Source organism: Petaurus breviceps, unplaced genomic scaffold (genome assembly GCF_028583685.1).
Source record: "Petaurus breviceps papuanus isolate PSGF00001 unplaced genomic scaffold, PetGlider_PUasm1.0 225, whole genome shotgun sequence".
Lineage (NCBI taxonomy): Eukaryota > Metazoa > Chordata > Mammalia > Diprotodontia > Petauridae > Petaurus > Petaurus breviceps.
The window spans coordinates 23159506-23176711 of NW_027185889.1; the positions used below are offsets into that span (position 1 = coordinate 23159506).

The 17206-nt window shown below is 40.6% G+C and overlaps 1 protein-coding gene across 2 annotated transcripts in view; it reads right to left on the reverse strand.

Annotated features, from left to right (window-relative positions):
* The window catches only part of NUP37 (nucleoporin 37), a 56826-nt gene that overhangs the window by 28567 nt on the left and 11053 nt on the right, over positions 1 to 17206 (reverse strand). For both annotated transcript variants that reach the window (XM_069095257.1, XM_069095256.1), the window contains exons 4-5: positions 11943 to 12015; positions 10892 to 10986 (exon numbers count right to left, since the gene is read on the reverse strand). In XM_069095257.1, the coding sequence (XP_068951358.1) occupies positions 10892 to 10986; positions 11943 to 12015 (168 nt within the window). The remainder of the gene's footprint in view (positions 1 to 10891; positions 10987 to 11942; positions 12016 to 17206) is intronic.

The following is a 17206-nucleotide window of genomic DNA, read 5'->3' on the forward strand; positions in this document are numbered from 1 at the left end:
GAATGATGGGGAGCTTGTGCTCAAGCCCCACCCTAAAATATGGTTTTCTGTGTTTATTGTGTGCTATTCTCGTTATATTGTTGTGAAATTTTGACACCAGTTATTCCTACTGTATTTTTGCCAAGTAAGGGACATGAAAGATCTTGGGGCCGAATGTAAGGGTTATGGGATTTAAAGATCTCCCATGTCCCATGGACGTGCTGACATAGCAGAGCAAGAGAAAGCGAAAAGCCGAGCTAACGGTCCTGCGGTTGGCAGTTGGCGGCGGTTGCCTTTTTTTTGAGTTAGGACCCCTGCTGAGCACTGCCAGAAGCCGGAGCTGCTGGGAGCAGGACTTTCTGCTAAGGACTCCTGCTGAGGACTGCCAGGGGCCGGAGCTGCTGGGAGCGCGCTTCCCGGACGCTGGGTGGTTGCTGGGAGTGGGGAGAGGAGGACCTTTGCCTGAGGTAGCCTATTCTGTTTTAAAGGCTTGAAAATGTGGGTGCTTTCTACTTTATCTACCTGTGCCAATATCATAACTACTCTGATGGCTTTCACTTTCTGGTTTTGGGACTCAGTCTTTTGGTATCTTAATAAATTTTCTAGTTTATTTCCCCATATGGCAAGCATGATGTATTTTGTGATGGATAATTATATCAGCATATTTGTAATCTCTATAGGCATTGTGAATATGGCATTGCTGATACACAGGCCAGAACCGAACTCGGGTCCTCCAGACTCCAGGGCCGGTGCTTTACTCACTGCGTCACCTAGCCGCCCCAGATTAGATATATTTTTGGAAAGATGAGGATATTGAAAAATTTGTCACCTCTACATTATGCTCATATGTTCTACTTTTCTGTTTGTCTTAGATAAAACCAAGCCCCATGAGGGCAGGGTGCCTGTCTTTTCTAAACTGTATCTCCTCCATGATCCTGGTACTTAGATGCTTAATAAACCTGCTGAATTGTGTCTGTAAGTTCAGGAGGGGCAGTGGAGAGCCTCAAAACCAGTACATTCCCACTGCTACTGTAATACCACCTCAGTTTTCCAGCAGATCAACATGTGATGATTTCATTTTTAAGGAATGCAGAATAGGGTTAGCTAGGTGATGCAGTGAATAGAGCACCGGACCTGGAGTCAGGAGGTTCAAATTTGACCTCAGACACTTAACACAAAACTAGCTGTGTGACCTTGGGCAAGTCACTTAACCCCAATTGCCCTGCTTTCCCTCTCCAAAAAGAAAAAAAAAGAATGCAGAATAAATAGGAGATATTTTTTCTATAATATAGTAAGTTTTAACATAAAATTACCAGTAACATCACATAGGGAACATTAGTATTCTATTATTTCCAAGAAAAAAATATGAGCTAAATCTGTAGCCTCAAATTTAACTCTATGCTGAATATTAGCTCTAACTTTAAAGGAAAACACCTTTTACCATTACTTAAAAGATGCTTAGTCATTCTTTGGTGCAGCCCATTTCTAGGAAGCATGAATCCACAAAAATTAAATTTTGATAAGAACTAATATAGTAATTGAAGGATTAAAGAATGAGTGGGTGGATGAAGTTTTACACAGCAATGCTATACTGAGATTCAGGAAGTATTTTTTTTTGGGGGGGGGAAGGGGCTTAAATCTTATTACAAATCCTAACCCAATCATGCCACTGCATTGGATCAACATTCATTACTCGGCTAGCGTCAACTATGCCACAGTTCCTAACTCTGGTCTTCCACTTCCTAGTAAAACTTGGCCTCCCTCCTACTCCAGGGACCTGGGCTCAGGCTTTCAGCTTCTCCTTCTCAGAACCAATGAAGCTGACCTCCAAGCTCCAACCCATATGGCCGAGCTCCTTGCCAGTATCTTCCCTGCCCCTCAGAACACCAGTTTCCCAATAAATGTTGCCTCCTCACCTCCAACAGAATGCCAACTCCTCGTGGGCAGGGGCTATCCTGCTTGCTGCTATCTGCATCCCTAGTGCTTAGTATGGCACCAGGGACAAAGTAATAAACTTAATAAACATCTTTTCATTTACTGATGGATCCATGACCTCTTCTATGTAGTTGTATCCCCTCTACTACCCAGGCAGCGAGGTGGCATGGTAGATAGAGCACTGGGTTGTTGTTTGTCCTTCATTTTTGAAGGGGACAGTGACATCAGGGAGGTGATGCCATGACATGCAAGTGAACTGGATTTAAGTGAGGGAGGGCAGTGGAGAGTCACCAGCCTCACTTTCTCCTCCAGATCCATCTGGGTCCAGTGGCAAGATACAGATCAAGATGAGTGGAGATGGCCTTCAGAGCACTGGACCTGGAGTCAGGAATACCTGAGTTCAAACCCAGCTGTGGGCAAGTTTACCTTAGTTTACCTCAATTTTGTCAATAGTAAAATGGAGATAATAATAATACCTACCTCCTGTGGCTGTTGAGCACAGTGCCTGGCACAGAGTAAGCAATATATAAATGCCAACTATGATTATTATTAATACTGGTCCATATATGAACCCTTTCATGTCTACTCACCCTATTAAATTCTCAGTTAGGTCTTCTGTGAATCCCTAACTGAAAGCCATGGCTGTGATCATCCTGGTGTGCCAAAGGAGGTCTTTTGTGGCAGCAAATTGGTATTATTGTAAACAATGAACAATTTCCCAAGTGTAATCCAGTTTCACCTCCCTCTCCAAGAACTTAAATGACCTGCCCAAGGGCCCAGAGAACTGATTGGATTCTTTCTTTGTGACATGGCTGACACCTCAAGTAAGCACATGCTTATTTTGTCTTGCTTTAAGCTGACACTCAGTTAATTGTTGAACAAAGTTATATCCATGATCATATTGGTTACTGATTCCTGTATGTTTTTTTTTTTTTGGAGGGCAATTGGGGTTAAGTGACTTGCCCAGGGTCACACGGCTATTTTTGTGTTAAGTGTCTGAGGCTGCATTTGAACTCAGGTCCTCCTGACTCCAGGGCTGGTGCTCTATTCATTGCGCCACCTAGCCGTCCCTTCCTGTATGTTTTTAACATGCATGGAAGCTCCTTGTTTGCAAAGAGTCTTTAAGGTTGCATGCGGATGCACAAAACCACCTCAGAAAGCACAGACTCAGTGAGGCCGGATGTTCTTTGTGCCTCTGAGTCACTTACATGATAGTGCAGACAGTCAGTCAACTGTAGGTAATCTACACAAGCCTATTGATCACCTTTTCGTATTGTCATATCAGGACACTCCAAAATGCATATGGGCCATTTTCATAAAGACTGTATACAGATGAGAAAAGAGCCATTTCTGGATACAAACTTCAATTTGTCAGTCAGTTTCTTTAACTCCACTGACCTCTATTTTCACTCCACTCTTGCTACACAAAAAGATGGGCATGTCTTTGATCCTCCACAATCAAAATTTATGAAATTCCAACCATAACCTCCTTTCAGTCAGTCAACAAACTTTTATCAAGCCACACACTGTGGTAAGCTTTCAGGATATAAGAAGAGGAAAAACCATGGTTCTTGCTTTTAAGGTGGTCACATTTTAATGGGGAAGAGAACATTCCTGGAATTATATACATATAAGACAGATGTAGGGTAAATGGAAGGTAACTTTCAATGGAATTTCTCTTCCATCTCTACCCATGTTTCCCTCCCTCCTTAAACCACTTATTTGTTCTTATGTTGATTGCTAATCTCTCTACCCCTTTGGTAATGAAAACCCAAGCACCAAACTCTACTCTGAGCCCACTTTCCTCTTTTCCCAATAGTGATTCTATGGATAACCAGGGAGACAGTTCTTTAATACTTCTTGCCCACCTATCTTATTACTGTTCATCACATGCCAAGCTCTAACCCTGGATTACTCCCAATAACTGCCTCCTACTCACATGCAGCTGTACTGTACTGGAGGAAGTCACAATTGCACTGTCCAATCTGTTGTAGCATGTGGATTACCTCCTCTGCCTTTCATAGTGCCCACTCTAATCTGCACTCTTTCCCTTTCAAGGCTCCCTTCTTGCTCCATGCAAATCTGCCCAAGTCTCCTCCCATCCTTGGAGAAACCTTACTTTATTACAGCTAAATCCAACAGTTTCCCCCCCTCACCCTGCTGCCTCCCCTTTCCTTCTCAGTACTTGCTAGAGTGCTCTCCTGGGCACTCAGGGCAGATAAGGCAAGCTATCTCCTTTCAAGGCCATAAAATACCCTAAAGGCAAGCTACAACAAGCACCTGGACAGCCAAAATAAATAAATAATATCTGCACATATTACAACAGCATCAAACTCATGCAGAAACAGGGCCACTAATGCACACATAAGGATCCCTGTGTGCCACATATGGACCTAGTTTTAAAATGTAATAATATCTATGTTTTATTATATTTTTTTACTTATTTTGTTAAATATTTCCTAATTAGATTTTAATCTGGTTTGGGCTGCGTTTGGGTTGCATACTTGCCATATGTGTATTAGAAAGCTGAAAAATCAGGTGCTTTGTGAGATTTGAGGGTGGATGGTCCTTACTGACTAGGGGAGGGTGAGTCTGGATGATGCTGGTTTTCACAGGAAAGGTTCTATGATCTAAAATGCGACATCAGGGAGAGGAGAGGGAAATACTGCTTTCCTACAGGAAGCACCCCAAAACAACCCTTTACATGTCTAATATGAAGACCACTCACTTGGGGTATTCACATGGGAATGAGAGACACTGCCAGCATGAATCTTGAAAATGATGCTGAGTATTTAGAAGTCCTGGGAAAGAAACTAAAAATCTCAGCACAGCTGGTGTTTCCACCCTGGCTGCAAATCAGACAGGAGGAGCTTCATAAAAGAGAGGTAGCTTGGATAGTATTTAAGAATGAAATGTGAATCTGTACACAAAGCTTTTTGATATAGGAAGTAGGGATGGGGCACACCAAATAACAGTGAATAAAAATTAATACATTTATCTGGAGACTTTAGGAATCTCATTAAAAGGGCTTTAAACAGAAAATAGAAGAACACCTCCATTTATCCACTAGGTTGGTTACTCTAGAGGTTAATGGGCATGATACTGGAAAATCAGTAAAGAGTAATTCTTAGGAGACAATCACCTACAAAAAGGGGGTAATAACAAAACTCATGGCCTCAAACATTTATACACAGATGCACCAACTATGGATGATAAACTAATCTTAACACAAAGCGGTAAATTCATTATCACCAGTTTAGGATATGACTTGATTATAGTATTGTTATGAAAGGGCATAACTGTTTCAAAAGACATAGGCTAGGGAGAAAGGGACATTGGGATAACACTTTATAACAAAAACATATCCTTATGATAGGAAATCTAGGTACTGGAGGACAAAACAATGGTGGAGAGCATAGATTATCCTGTAGATAGTTTACTTTTGTATAAATTTGTTCACGTGTTATTTTCCCCATTAGAATTTAAGTTCTTTGAAGGTTGGGACTGTCTTTTAGTTCTTTCTGTATCTCCATTGTTTAACACAGTTCCTGGCACATAGCAGGCACTTAATAAATGTTCACTGATTATCATCCTTCACGTCCTGATATCACAGGTCTAAGTTTGTAATCTGATCCCAACCTCTAAATTGGGCCTTCTGACTTCAAGATTAACTCGATTACACTATACTTCCAATTTCATCAGTATTATTCAGATACTTCCAATTTCATCAGTATTATTCAGAAAGAAGATCTCTGAAAAATCCACAATGCTGTTTTGCAGGTTTATGGATTGCTGCTGCATTTTGCTAGATATTGTCAGTCATGAGAAAAAACATTTACTTTGATACTTAGAGCAATTCATGATTTCATCGGTGTGGAAAACACCAACACCACAGATCAAAACCACACTCCATGATCCTTCATCAGAGAAGGTGCTATGCTCTGTGAGCAAAGCAGAATTGAAGTAGCTCAAAAGAAATGTGAGATGCACAAATTTAGAGAATCCACCCCAATGTTTACATGGACTATTTGTGCCCAACCTATGGTAGAACATCCCAAGCTCATACTGATCTGATCAGCCACAGTCAAACATACTGTAACTTGCCTCTAACATAGTGTGGTCATTTTGTCCTCTTTGAAAATGAAGGACAATGGTGGCTAGGTGGTGCAGTGAATAGAGCACTGGCCCTGGAGACAGAAGGACCTGAGTTCAAATCCAGCCTCAGACACTTAACACAAAAAACTAGCCGTGACCTTGGGCAAGTCACTTAACCCCAATTGCCCTACCTTCCCCCCTCCAAAAAGCAAAAAAAAAAAAAATGAAGGCCAACAACGATGCTTTCTCACCCTGTGAAAACTTTCATTTGTTAATTTCATGGAAGATGAAGCATTCCTCCTATTCTTATTTTTCCAGTATCTTGAGGGTACTAGTATACTTCCCGTGGTCTATTATTTTTACCATGTAACTGGTAATATTTTCTCATCATATATGCATTTGATGTCTTATTCCTTTCATACAAAGAAAATATATGTGGTTCTATAAATCATCTTTGATTATAAATTGTTTACACCTTTTCTATGAACACTGGGCCCTACCCTTTTCCATTAAATTAAACATTTATATGTTCATTATCTGCAATGCATGCTGGGCACTAGATCTATTCACTTGAGAATCTGATAATCCACTTTAAAGAACCACAATACAATGAGTTTTGTCTTTCTGTTTAAATACATCTACGTGGAGAAGATCACAGTGAGCCAACATGGGTTCACTGAGAATAAGCCAAGTTGCTCAAGAACTCTGAACAATGCACTGACAAACTGTGACTCTAGAGGACCAATGATAACACATGTTTTCCGACTGCTAACCGGTGATGGACTTATAACAATCATACAAGTTTTTGGACATGGTTATTTTGGGAACTTGTTTTACTTGACTATGTATATTGTTACAAAAGCTTTATTTCACTTTTTTTTTAAAGTGGAGAACAGAAGGGAAGAAAATAAACACTTAATAAGTGAAAATAAAGATTAAAAAAAGAAAACACATGATTTATTCATGTTATGGGAAAAATTGTCATGATAACATAAATCATGTTATGTTAAAAAATATATTAGTGTAAACTAATTTTCTCTCATGACTAAATGACCATAATTTAGAAGAATAGTGGGGACATGCCATATTCGGATCTCATTTAACAAAGGCTCTTTGATATTTACAGAAAACTTAAGAGAGGTAAATGATTAAATGGGTAGGCTTGGAAACATGTGACTACTGCTCTCTGATTAAAGGATGTGGTACAACGTGGTATGAGAGCCTGCTATTGGGTTGTCACAAGACTTTCTGTTCCAACATTTCTATCAGTGACATGGATGAAGGCAGAGATAATGTTTTTGCAGATGATAAAGTTGAGTTATTGTTAACATGCTGATATGACAGAATCAGCATCTCAAAAGATCTTGATAGCTTAGAATAGAGAACTGAAGATAATGAGATGAAATTTAATAGGTATAAATGCAAAATTCCGCAGTTGGGCTAAAAAAAAAAACTTAACAGGATAGGATTCTTGGGGTATAGCCAGAAAATTGTTCATATGAAAAGGCAGAGTATCTTTATAATATTGCAAGATCAGCAGGAGTTACGGTTTGATGTAGATAGGCAGAAAAGCTCATGTGATCGATTATAGGCCAAATTTAAAGGAATATGGTTTCTTTTTTTTTAAGCAATTGGGGTTAAGTAACTTGCTCAAGGTTACATGGCCAGTTATTTCTGGGTGTGGTACTAAGTATCAGAGCCCGGGTTTGATCCCAGGTCATCCCGACTCTGGGGCCGGTACTCTTACTCACTGCACCACCTGGCTGCCCCTAAGCAATTGGGGTTAAGTAACTTGCTCAAGGTTACACGGCCAGGTGTAGGAATATGGTTTCTACAACAAGGAGGGGTGGTCCTAATGTACTCTGTTCTGGTCAGATCACATATAGAGCATTCTATCCAGTTCTGGGAACCACATTTTGGAAGGGACACCAACAAGTATTATGGGGAAAGAAGAGCACCCCAGATATCCAAGAGAATCAAAACTCAGCCAAGAATTGTTTTAGAGAACTATGGATGTGAGCCTGGACAACTAAAAATGTAGAGAGGGGCAGAGGAAGGAATGACTTGATAGCTCTTTTCAAGTACCCGAAGGGTTCCTATAGAACGACAATTAGATATGCTTTGCATGGCCAAAGAAAGCAGAATAAATGCATGGAAGTTACAGGGTGCAGGTTTTTTTTTTAGGAAGTGTTTCTTCTTTTTTTTTTGGAGGGCAATTGGGCTTAAGTGACTTGCCCAAGGTCACACGGCTAGTTTTTGTATCAAATGTCTGAGGCCAGATTTGAACTCAGGTCCTCCTGACTCCCGGGCCTGTGCTCTATTCACTGTGCCACCTAGCCGACCCTAGGAAGTTTTTCCTTATGCATAGCCAATGAGAACTGCCTCCCATAGAGGGGAGTGAACTCACCATGATAAGTACAAGCCAGATGACAGCTTGTCATGCAGGCTGCTGTGGGCTGTGCTCCTGATTTGGTGGAGTTTGGACTACAGAGTCTGAGGTCTCCATCAATGCTAAGTAAGCTTCTATAATATTCTAACGTATCTGCATTCATCTGTTACTGAATTATAGTTTTTTTGTTTTCTGTGAAGCAAATGGGATTAAGTGACTTGCCCAGGGACACAAAGCTAGTTAGTGTCAAGTATCTAAAGCTGAATTTGAGCTCATGTCCTCCTGATTCCAGGGCTGGTACTCTACCTACTGTGCCACTAAGCTGCCCCTTATTGAATTATAGTGCAGAACATCTCCCTAACACTCTCTCCAACGGTTAAATGACCTATGCATTTTCAGAACAGCATGGCCACCATGGACATGTGGATAGACTCATTTATGGAATATAGCCCTTCCTGCCACTGCTGCCTGGGACAGCAGAAAAGACATCCCAGTCAGTGTCCCTGGCATGGTCACATTTACACTATCACGCTAAATTCAGATGGCTACTGCCCTCTCCCCACACAGGACGGCTCTGTCTTCTGCTCCTTGGGTCGGGGTGCTATCCACTGTCTACTCCTCTATTCTCCCATCTCTGATTGCTGGCTTGGTCCCTCGTGGCTCTGCCAGCATAGCTTGGCTTTCCTGCTAACAGGCTCAGCCCATCTGAACGCTCCCTTGCTCCTTTTTTGGCAGATCAAAGCACCTCAGCTCGTTGGGCGTGATCTCCCCACACTGGATCCCAGTCTTTCCTTTTCTTGCTCACTTACTGTTTCTTTCCTGGGAGAAGGTTTGTTTACCCCAAGCCTGCCAGCTTCAGGGCTAGTCTAGAGGCTGCAATTTGCTGGCCTGACCTCTAGACAACTAAGCATTTGTCTTAAGTGAGGCTGTCTAACGTCTACACATGCAGAATTCAGAGTGCTCATAATTTTCAAAATGTCTTCCCTGCAGCCCTCTGAAGTGGACATATAAGTCTGATTATGTCTGCCTAACAGATCAGGACACAGAGAAATTAAATGTTTTTCCTGAGGCCACACAGCTCATAAATGCAGAGGTCTAACCCGAACCCAGGCCTAGGACCCCAAACCCAAGCCTCCTCCCCTTACAGACCAGTGTTTTCAAACTTGTTTTTTAGGACTTGGTACAGTTTTGGCTAGTTTTGCCTTAGGTCTTTCCTGAGGAAATGCCACACCTGTAAAGGACAGTTGATAAATATTTGATGATGACAAAAATGATAAAAGTACATGGTCAGAAAGATATTTTAATGACATTTAAATTTTTTGGATCTCTAACATGAAAATGACAATATATAATGCAATACACAATGAGTAATAGTCTTATTTTTGCAACTTATAAAAGTTACTGATAGTATTAGAAAAACGGATAAATTCTTCAAAACAGAAAAAAAATTTAAACTTAAAAAGAAACTTTAAAGCTAATATGAATAGATATTTTACATTTTAAATCCATGTGGGCACTCCATATAATCTATATCTTATTATCAAATATTATCTTATAATAAAATTGTATAAAGTATGAATTTTACATAAATTTAAGCCATTTTATCATTAAGGAAATTAGTCCTTCTCTATGAATTAATCCTCATTTCAATTCAATCCCTATCCCATCCTTCCCCTCTTTTATCTTCCTTCCACCTCCTATTCTTCCTCTTTTAGCATTTTTATCTGTGATATTCACAGGTTTTAGAATTATTAGCATTTTATACTCCATCAGTACACAAGCCTGAACAAAATACACGATCCTTAAAGTGAGCCATATTGACTTACACACAGAAACCCTCACATATAAAATTTCTGTGAATTTTGCCATATAATGATGAATTTGTTTTTTTTTTAAATAAAAAAAGTCACTTCATTTTCAAATCCAAATTTCATTTTTTAAAAGAGTGGCTCCTAATGGACTTTGACATAGCTTTTCATCATCTTTTTGACCTTACCAAAAAAAAAAAGGGGAGATTTGGAGTATTTTTATATACAGGAAAATCTCAAACAAGATTACTATACAGGGAAAGTGGCTTGCATGAATCAAACAGGAAGTACGTATTAGTTAGGAACAGACCTCATTATTGCTAGCTCTGAAATATGTATTCATACCTCAATTCCAACTGAAATGATTCAATATGAATGCTGTGCACATATTAGGTACTAAAGATTTAAAATGAATTTCCTCTATTCTGTATAGTGTGCATTTTTTGCTTCCTATAATTTTCCATATAATTCTTCTTTATTTATTGGTAGTGAGATCAGGAATAGTGATCTCTTTCTAGAGGGAGTCTTCAGTGAGAAACACCCCTTATTTACCGCCCTGAGATGTTACATGACCTGCCAGGGTCCTCCAATCAATAGTTCTGATTCTGAGACCAGGCTTCTGACCATTACACCACCCTGCCTTTTGATTATCAAAATACACTCTCACCGTAGAAATATGACCTACCTGCATGTATGATCATCACTCACACTTGCGATTTCTTGGCCTTCTTTGGGGGCAAACACCAAATCATTTATGTAATCTGAATGACTGGCTAAAACCTGTCATGGGGAAAAAAATAACAAAAACATGATAGAAAAAAATTCCATTTCTACTTTCATTTCCTTGCCTAAAAACCTTCTACTGTGTGTGTGACTGTTTTCTAGAAACACTTCTTAAGCAATATAATATTTTAAAAGTATCACACACACACACAGTTTATCTTGGAAACATGCTGACAATTCCACATTGCTAGTAGCTGGATCTTGATTTTCAAACATGTAGCACTCATTAAAATGGAGATGCTCCATTCTTCTCCTATTGCCTAACCTTCTGTTGTCTTTGTTTTATGTCCTATAGAGGATAACAAAATCACATTCTGAGAGAGATGTGTTCTGGGAAAATTCTGGCTATCATAAAGGCTGTTTTGCTGTTCTGCTTCCTTACCTACTTCCTTGATGATGCAAGTACTGTGGCAGGAATGACCTGGAAGGAAGGAGCCCTGTCAACTGGAACTAAGTCTGGCCAAGGGCTCTGAGCCACATGCTGACCCATCATGAAGACCAATCACTGCACTGAACATAGCCCTGTTAGAAGTCTGTCCTTGATTTCTAGGGGACTGTGAAAGGGAACACGTGGGGAGACACTGATGAACAAGAACACTAGCCTGAGCAGGCTGGGCTCCTCCAAACCCCCCAAGTGAAGTCACTGCAGAGATGGTCATTTTACTAAAGAATGGTCCCAACTTAGAGCACAGGTCAAAGGTTAAAGAAATTATTTTGGATGCATCTGCTTCTTGCTAATAACAATTAAAAAAATAGCACAGATAGGAAACACTTTACAGTTGGTAAAGCACTTTACTCAAACGACCCAGTGAGGCAGAAAATACAAGTACAATGTTTTCAACAGTAAGCACTCTAACACTCAATAAACTTCAGAAATTACATTTTAAAAGCAAACAAATACAGAACAATAATTTGTAAAGGCTTGTAGATTTATTAAATCTCTTACTGTGTACCTTGTATTCATTTTTATCCTGAAGATCTGAAGTGAATAGTCTCAACTTCCTATCAGCAGCTGCTGTACAAAATCTGGAAAAAAAAATCTGGTCACTGAAAGTGAAATTAAAAAACAAACCAGAAGACATTATAGATAAATTTTCATACCATTTATTTTCCATTCAATAAAAAAACTGACTACAAAATACTGTGCTAAAGGCTATGAAGGATATGAAATATGAGAATCTGTACCCTTAAAGGATGCATAAAAAACTAAATATAGGGGCAGGCAGGTTAAGCAATGATAAAATGTGACAAAGTATGATCATTAGTCAGGAAGCCTCAATACATAGAACCTAATTTTTTTCCTACAAAAAATATCTTAAAACTTTTCAGAATTCAAATGTAGTATTTTATTTCCAACAGTAGACATATCTACACAGAAAAAAAAAAGCCCAGAAGGACTAATTCTATTGTTAGATTGAATACAAGCTTAAAAAGCAAATATCTTTAACACCCTTATGGTTTCATATACAATCTCTTTTTTTCTTCTGGTATAGTATAACTTTTGTGCTTGTTAAAGAACAATAAGTTCATAAAAAGCAAGTTAAGCCCTGGAGAGCTGCCAGAAGCAGATAGAGGTCAAGTGACTTGGCTAAGGTCATCTAAACTAATGTCAATGACAGGACATAAAACCAGGTCTTCCTGATTCACAGACTAGCATAGGACTATGGGTATACACAACATATGCAATGCAGGGATTTAAATTTTTTTTTTCAAATATACAAAGTAACCTGATTATTATATTTACAAAAAGCTAATTTAACCAAATAAATGTTTAATAACTGAGTAGATGAACACTCTCCTATCCACCAGAATAATGATAATACTCGGATATTAGCAGTTTCCTTTTTTTTTTTTTTACTGAAGTGCTGATAGGATCACAAATGTAGTATTTTATTTTATTTTATTTTAAAGCAATTGGGTTAAGTAACTTGCCCAAGGTTACAAGGCCAGTTTTTTTTTTGTGTGTGTGGGTATGTAATGGGAATGTAAATTTTTAAGATCTTCCCTGCCCCCAGGCTTAAGTGCATCTGGAGCCTGTGGTGGGAGGCTTGTTTCTCAGGAGATACTTTGTGATTGGTCAAGAAGGTTGTTACATTCTCTGAACCAGGAGAAGGCTATATAAGCCCTGATGTGAGGCTTTGCTTTGGGGCTCACTTTGAGAAGTATTGTGTGATTTGACCAGATGAGACTCTGGGCAGCATTTGTTTTGAGAGCCCCCCCTCCCTTTGAAAACCCAGATGTTGATTCTTTCCTCTCTGGTAACTGGGATAAGATATGGATGTATGTAATGGTTGGACAGCCTGTCTGTTGAAATGTTCTTGTAACTTGTGCTTGCAACCTCTGTATATTCTGAAGTTCGGGGTGCTGAACTTTTCCCTCTGAACTAGGTAAACGATATATGTTTGACTGATTAAAGTAAGCTTGTGTAAGGGTTATGGGATTTAAAGATCTTCCATGCCCCATTGGACGTGCTGACGTAGCAGGAAGGGGCGGAGCAAGCGAAAGCGAAAGCCAACAAAAGCGAAAGCCAGAGAAAGCGAGAGCCAAGCTAGCGTTCCTGCGGTGGCTGGCGGTGGTGGCTACAGCACGGCAGCAGCAGAGGCAGCGGCACACGAAGCCCTTTTAGAGTTAGGACTGCTAAGGACTTTCTGCTAAGGACTCCTGCTGAGGACTGCCAGGGGCCGGAGCTGCTGGGAGCACGCTTCCAGGACGCTGGGTGGTTGCTGTGAGTGGGGAGAGGAGGACCTTTGCCTGAGGTAGCCAGTCCTGTTTGAAAGGCTTGAAAATGTGGGTGCTTTCTACTTTATCTACCTGTGCCAATGTCATAACTACTTTGATGGCTTTCACTTTCTGGTTTTGGGACTCAGTCTTTTGGTATCTTAATAAATTTTCTAGTTTATTTCCACATATGGCAAGCATGATGTATTTTGTGATGGATAATTATATCAGCATATTTGTAATCTCAATAGGCATTGTGAATATGGCATTGCTGATACATTTGGCGACCAGGATGGGATCACAAAATGTCAGGCCTCTATTTGGAAGCAGTGGGGCTTTAGAGGGAGAAATGGCTATTCCAGGTTGGGAGGATTTGCCTTATTCCTCTCTAGCCCGAGAATGGGCTAAAAGCACAGGGCCCTGTGAAAACTGGGAACCAAGGCTATGTAAGGGTTATGGGATTTAAAGATCTTCCATGCCCCATGGACGTGATGACATAGCAGAGCAAGAGAAAGCGGAAAGCGAGAAAAAGTGAAAGCCGAGCTAAAGGTCCTGCGGTTGGCGGTTGGCAGCGGTTGCGGTTGCCCTTTTTTTTTTTTTGAGTTAGGACTCCTGCTGAGCACTGCCAGGGGCCGGAGCTGCTGGGAGCAGGACTTTTCTGCTAAGGACTCCTGCTGAGCACTGCCAGGAGCCAGAGGTGCTGGGAGCGCGCTGGGTGGTTGCTGTGAGTGGGGAAAGGAGGACCTTTGCCTGAGGTAGCCTGTTCTGTTTGAAAGGCTTGAAAATATGGGTGCTTTCTACTTTATCTACCTGTGCCAATGTCATAACTACTCTGATGGCTTTCACTTTCTGGTTTTGGGACTCAGTCTTTTGGTATCTTAATAAATTTTCTAGTTTATTTCCCCAAATGGCAAACCTGATGTATTTTGTGATGGATAATTATATCAGCATATTTGTAATCTCTATAGGCATTGTGAATATGGCATTGCTGATACATTTGGCGACCCAGATGGGACCACAAAATGTCAGGCCTCTATTTGGAAGCAGTGGGGCTTTAGAGGGAGAAATGGCTATTCCAGGATGGGAGGATTTGCCTTATTCCTCTCTAGCCAGAGAATGGGCTAAAAGCACAGGGCCCTGTGAAAACTGGGAACCAAGAGGGAGAACCTGGAGATTTGGAAAGATGTTTGAAAGCAATACCCATAGAACCAGGCAAAGAACTGGCAGGAGTGTGCAGGAGAGGCTGGGTGCTGCTAACAAGTTATCGCCTTATGTGTAAAAGTAGGGATAGGCTGCTGAAGGAAAGAGCTAGGATGGCTAGGGAGTCAGCTGGTTTGCCTGAGGATTCTTCTGTGTCACAGCACTCAGAAGAGCAAACTGGAGGGACTCATGTGGTCCAGGAGCAAGCTACTGTTCATGTAGCTAAAAGGAAGCAAAAAACTAGCAGAAGGAATGTGCATGCAGCTTTTGTACAGGCTGGGCAGAGTTGCCCTGACAGCTTCCAGGAGAATGCGTGTGAGGAGAATGGAACAAGGTTAGATGAGGAGTCTCCTAATGTAGAAGCTCTCCCCATACGAAGAAGAAGGCAGGAGAACCACCGAGGCAAAACAGAGTCCAGGGAGATAATTGAGGATTTCACTCAACAGGAGATCACTGATATATTGAGTAGATTTACCCAAAGAATGGGGGAGTCTTTAGTGTCTTGGATAGTAAGAATCACTGATGAAGGCGCCCGAGGAATAACACTGGACAATGAAGACTGTTTAAAATTCATAAGTATCAGTCAGAATATTTTTGTACACCAGGCTTTTAGGGATCACCATATGCAAGGAGGAAATAACAAAACTAATCTTCTAGCTTTAGCTGTAGAAGGTTGCAAAAAGCAATATCCAACTGAATCTATGTGGCCTAGGGGAGACAGACCCTGGTACTCACTTAGAGACTGTATGAGAAAGTTAAAGGAGGAGGTAATGAAAACTGCTATCCTGATTGGAGATGCAAATGCATATTATGATACCCCCCTAGGAGTTCCTCATAGAAATGTCATAGTGAAGACGGCTCCTCCTGCATATAAGCACCTAATTCTGACTCTTTTAATTGGAGAAATAGGGCACCCTCTTTCAGAGGTGCTGGATAAGATTTCACAATTAAGCGATTTAGGGGAATGGGAAAAAGACAAATTGCCTCGAGAGAGAAGAGTAAACAGCCAGAGGATTCAGAGACAAAATAGACCCACAAGAAGGGAACTGTTTACTGTTCTATTAAGAGCTGGGGTGGACTTTAGAAGAATAGATGGTATTCCAACTGAAGAGCTGCATAAGCTGTACCAAGAAAAGGTACTTAGCATTAGAATGAACAGGGAAGCAGGAACCACCCCTGCAGGTATTTCTGAATCTGAATCTTTGTATCCAAGTTTGCCCCACCTTCAGGGGGAATGGGAGATAGGCCAAGCCCCAGCCCAGATAAAAGAAATATGCAGAAGAGATTGCAGACCCCATATTGGTTTAACAATATATTGGAAGAATGGATCAACTACTGTGACTAGGGCACTGATTGATACTGGGGCTGAGGCCACACTTATCTATGGAAACCCTGATAAGTTTAAACATGGAACTCCTATTACCATCACAGGTCTAGGAGACACTGAAATATCAGCCAGACAGGTTAAAATAACAACGAAAATTGGGCAGTTACCTAAGAAGGAATATACTGTGGTTGTTGTACCCATTCCTGAATACATCATTGGAATAGATGTATTGAGAGGCATGACTCTGAATTTACCTGAAGGAAGATACCAATTTGCTGTGAGGAAGATAGGAATTAATACAGTTTTAGTAGGAAAACTAAAAATGGACCCAATCACTTTACCTGAACCTTCTGAAGTAATTACTTTAAAACAGTATCGTGTGCCAGGTGGGCAAGATGAAATTGCCACTACTATAAAGGAATATGTTGAAGCAGGAGTGTTAGTCCCTACAACCACAAGATGGAATAATCCTGTCTGGTCAGTAAGAAAATCAGATGGGACATGGAGAATGACTGTGGATTATAGACAGTTGAATAAGGTGACTCCTTTGTATGCTGCTGTTCCAGACACCATCACCTTAATAGAAAGGATCCAGAAATATGATGGGACTTGGTATGCAGTTATTGACTTGGCAAATGCCTTCTTCACCATCCCAATAGACTCTAAACAATGGGACCACTTCGCTTTCACTTGGTAGGGTAGACAATATACTTTTACTCGCTTGCCACAAGGGTACATACATAGCCCCACTATTTGTCACAGGATTGTGGCTGAACAGTTGGATGAATTAAAGCTACCTGGTGTACAGCTTACCCACTACATTGATGATATCATGATACAGGGAAAAGATGCGAAAGTAGTGGAAAGGAGTTTGACCCTTCTAATTGAGCATATGAAAAGTAAAGGGTGGGAAATTAACCCTGCAAAGGTTCAAGGACCAGCTCAGAATGTGAAGTTTTTGGGTATACAATG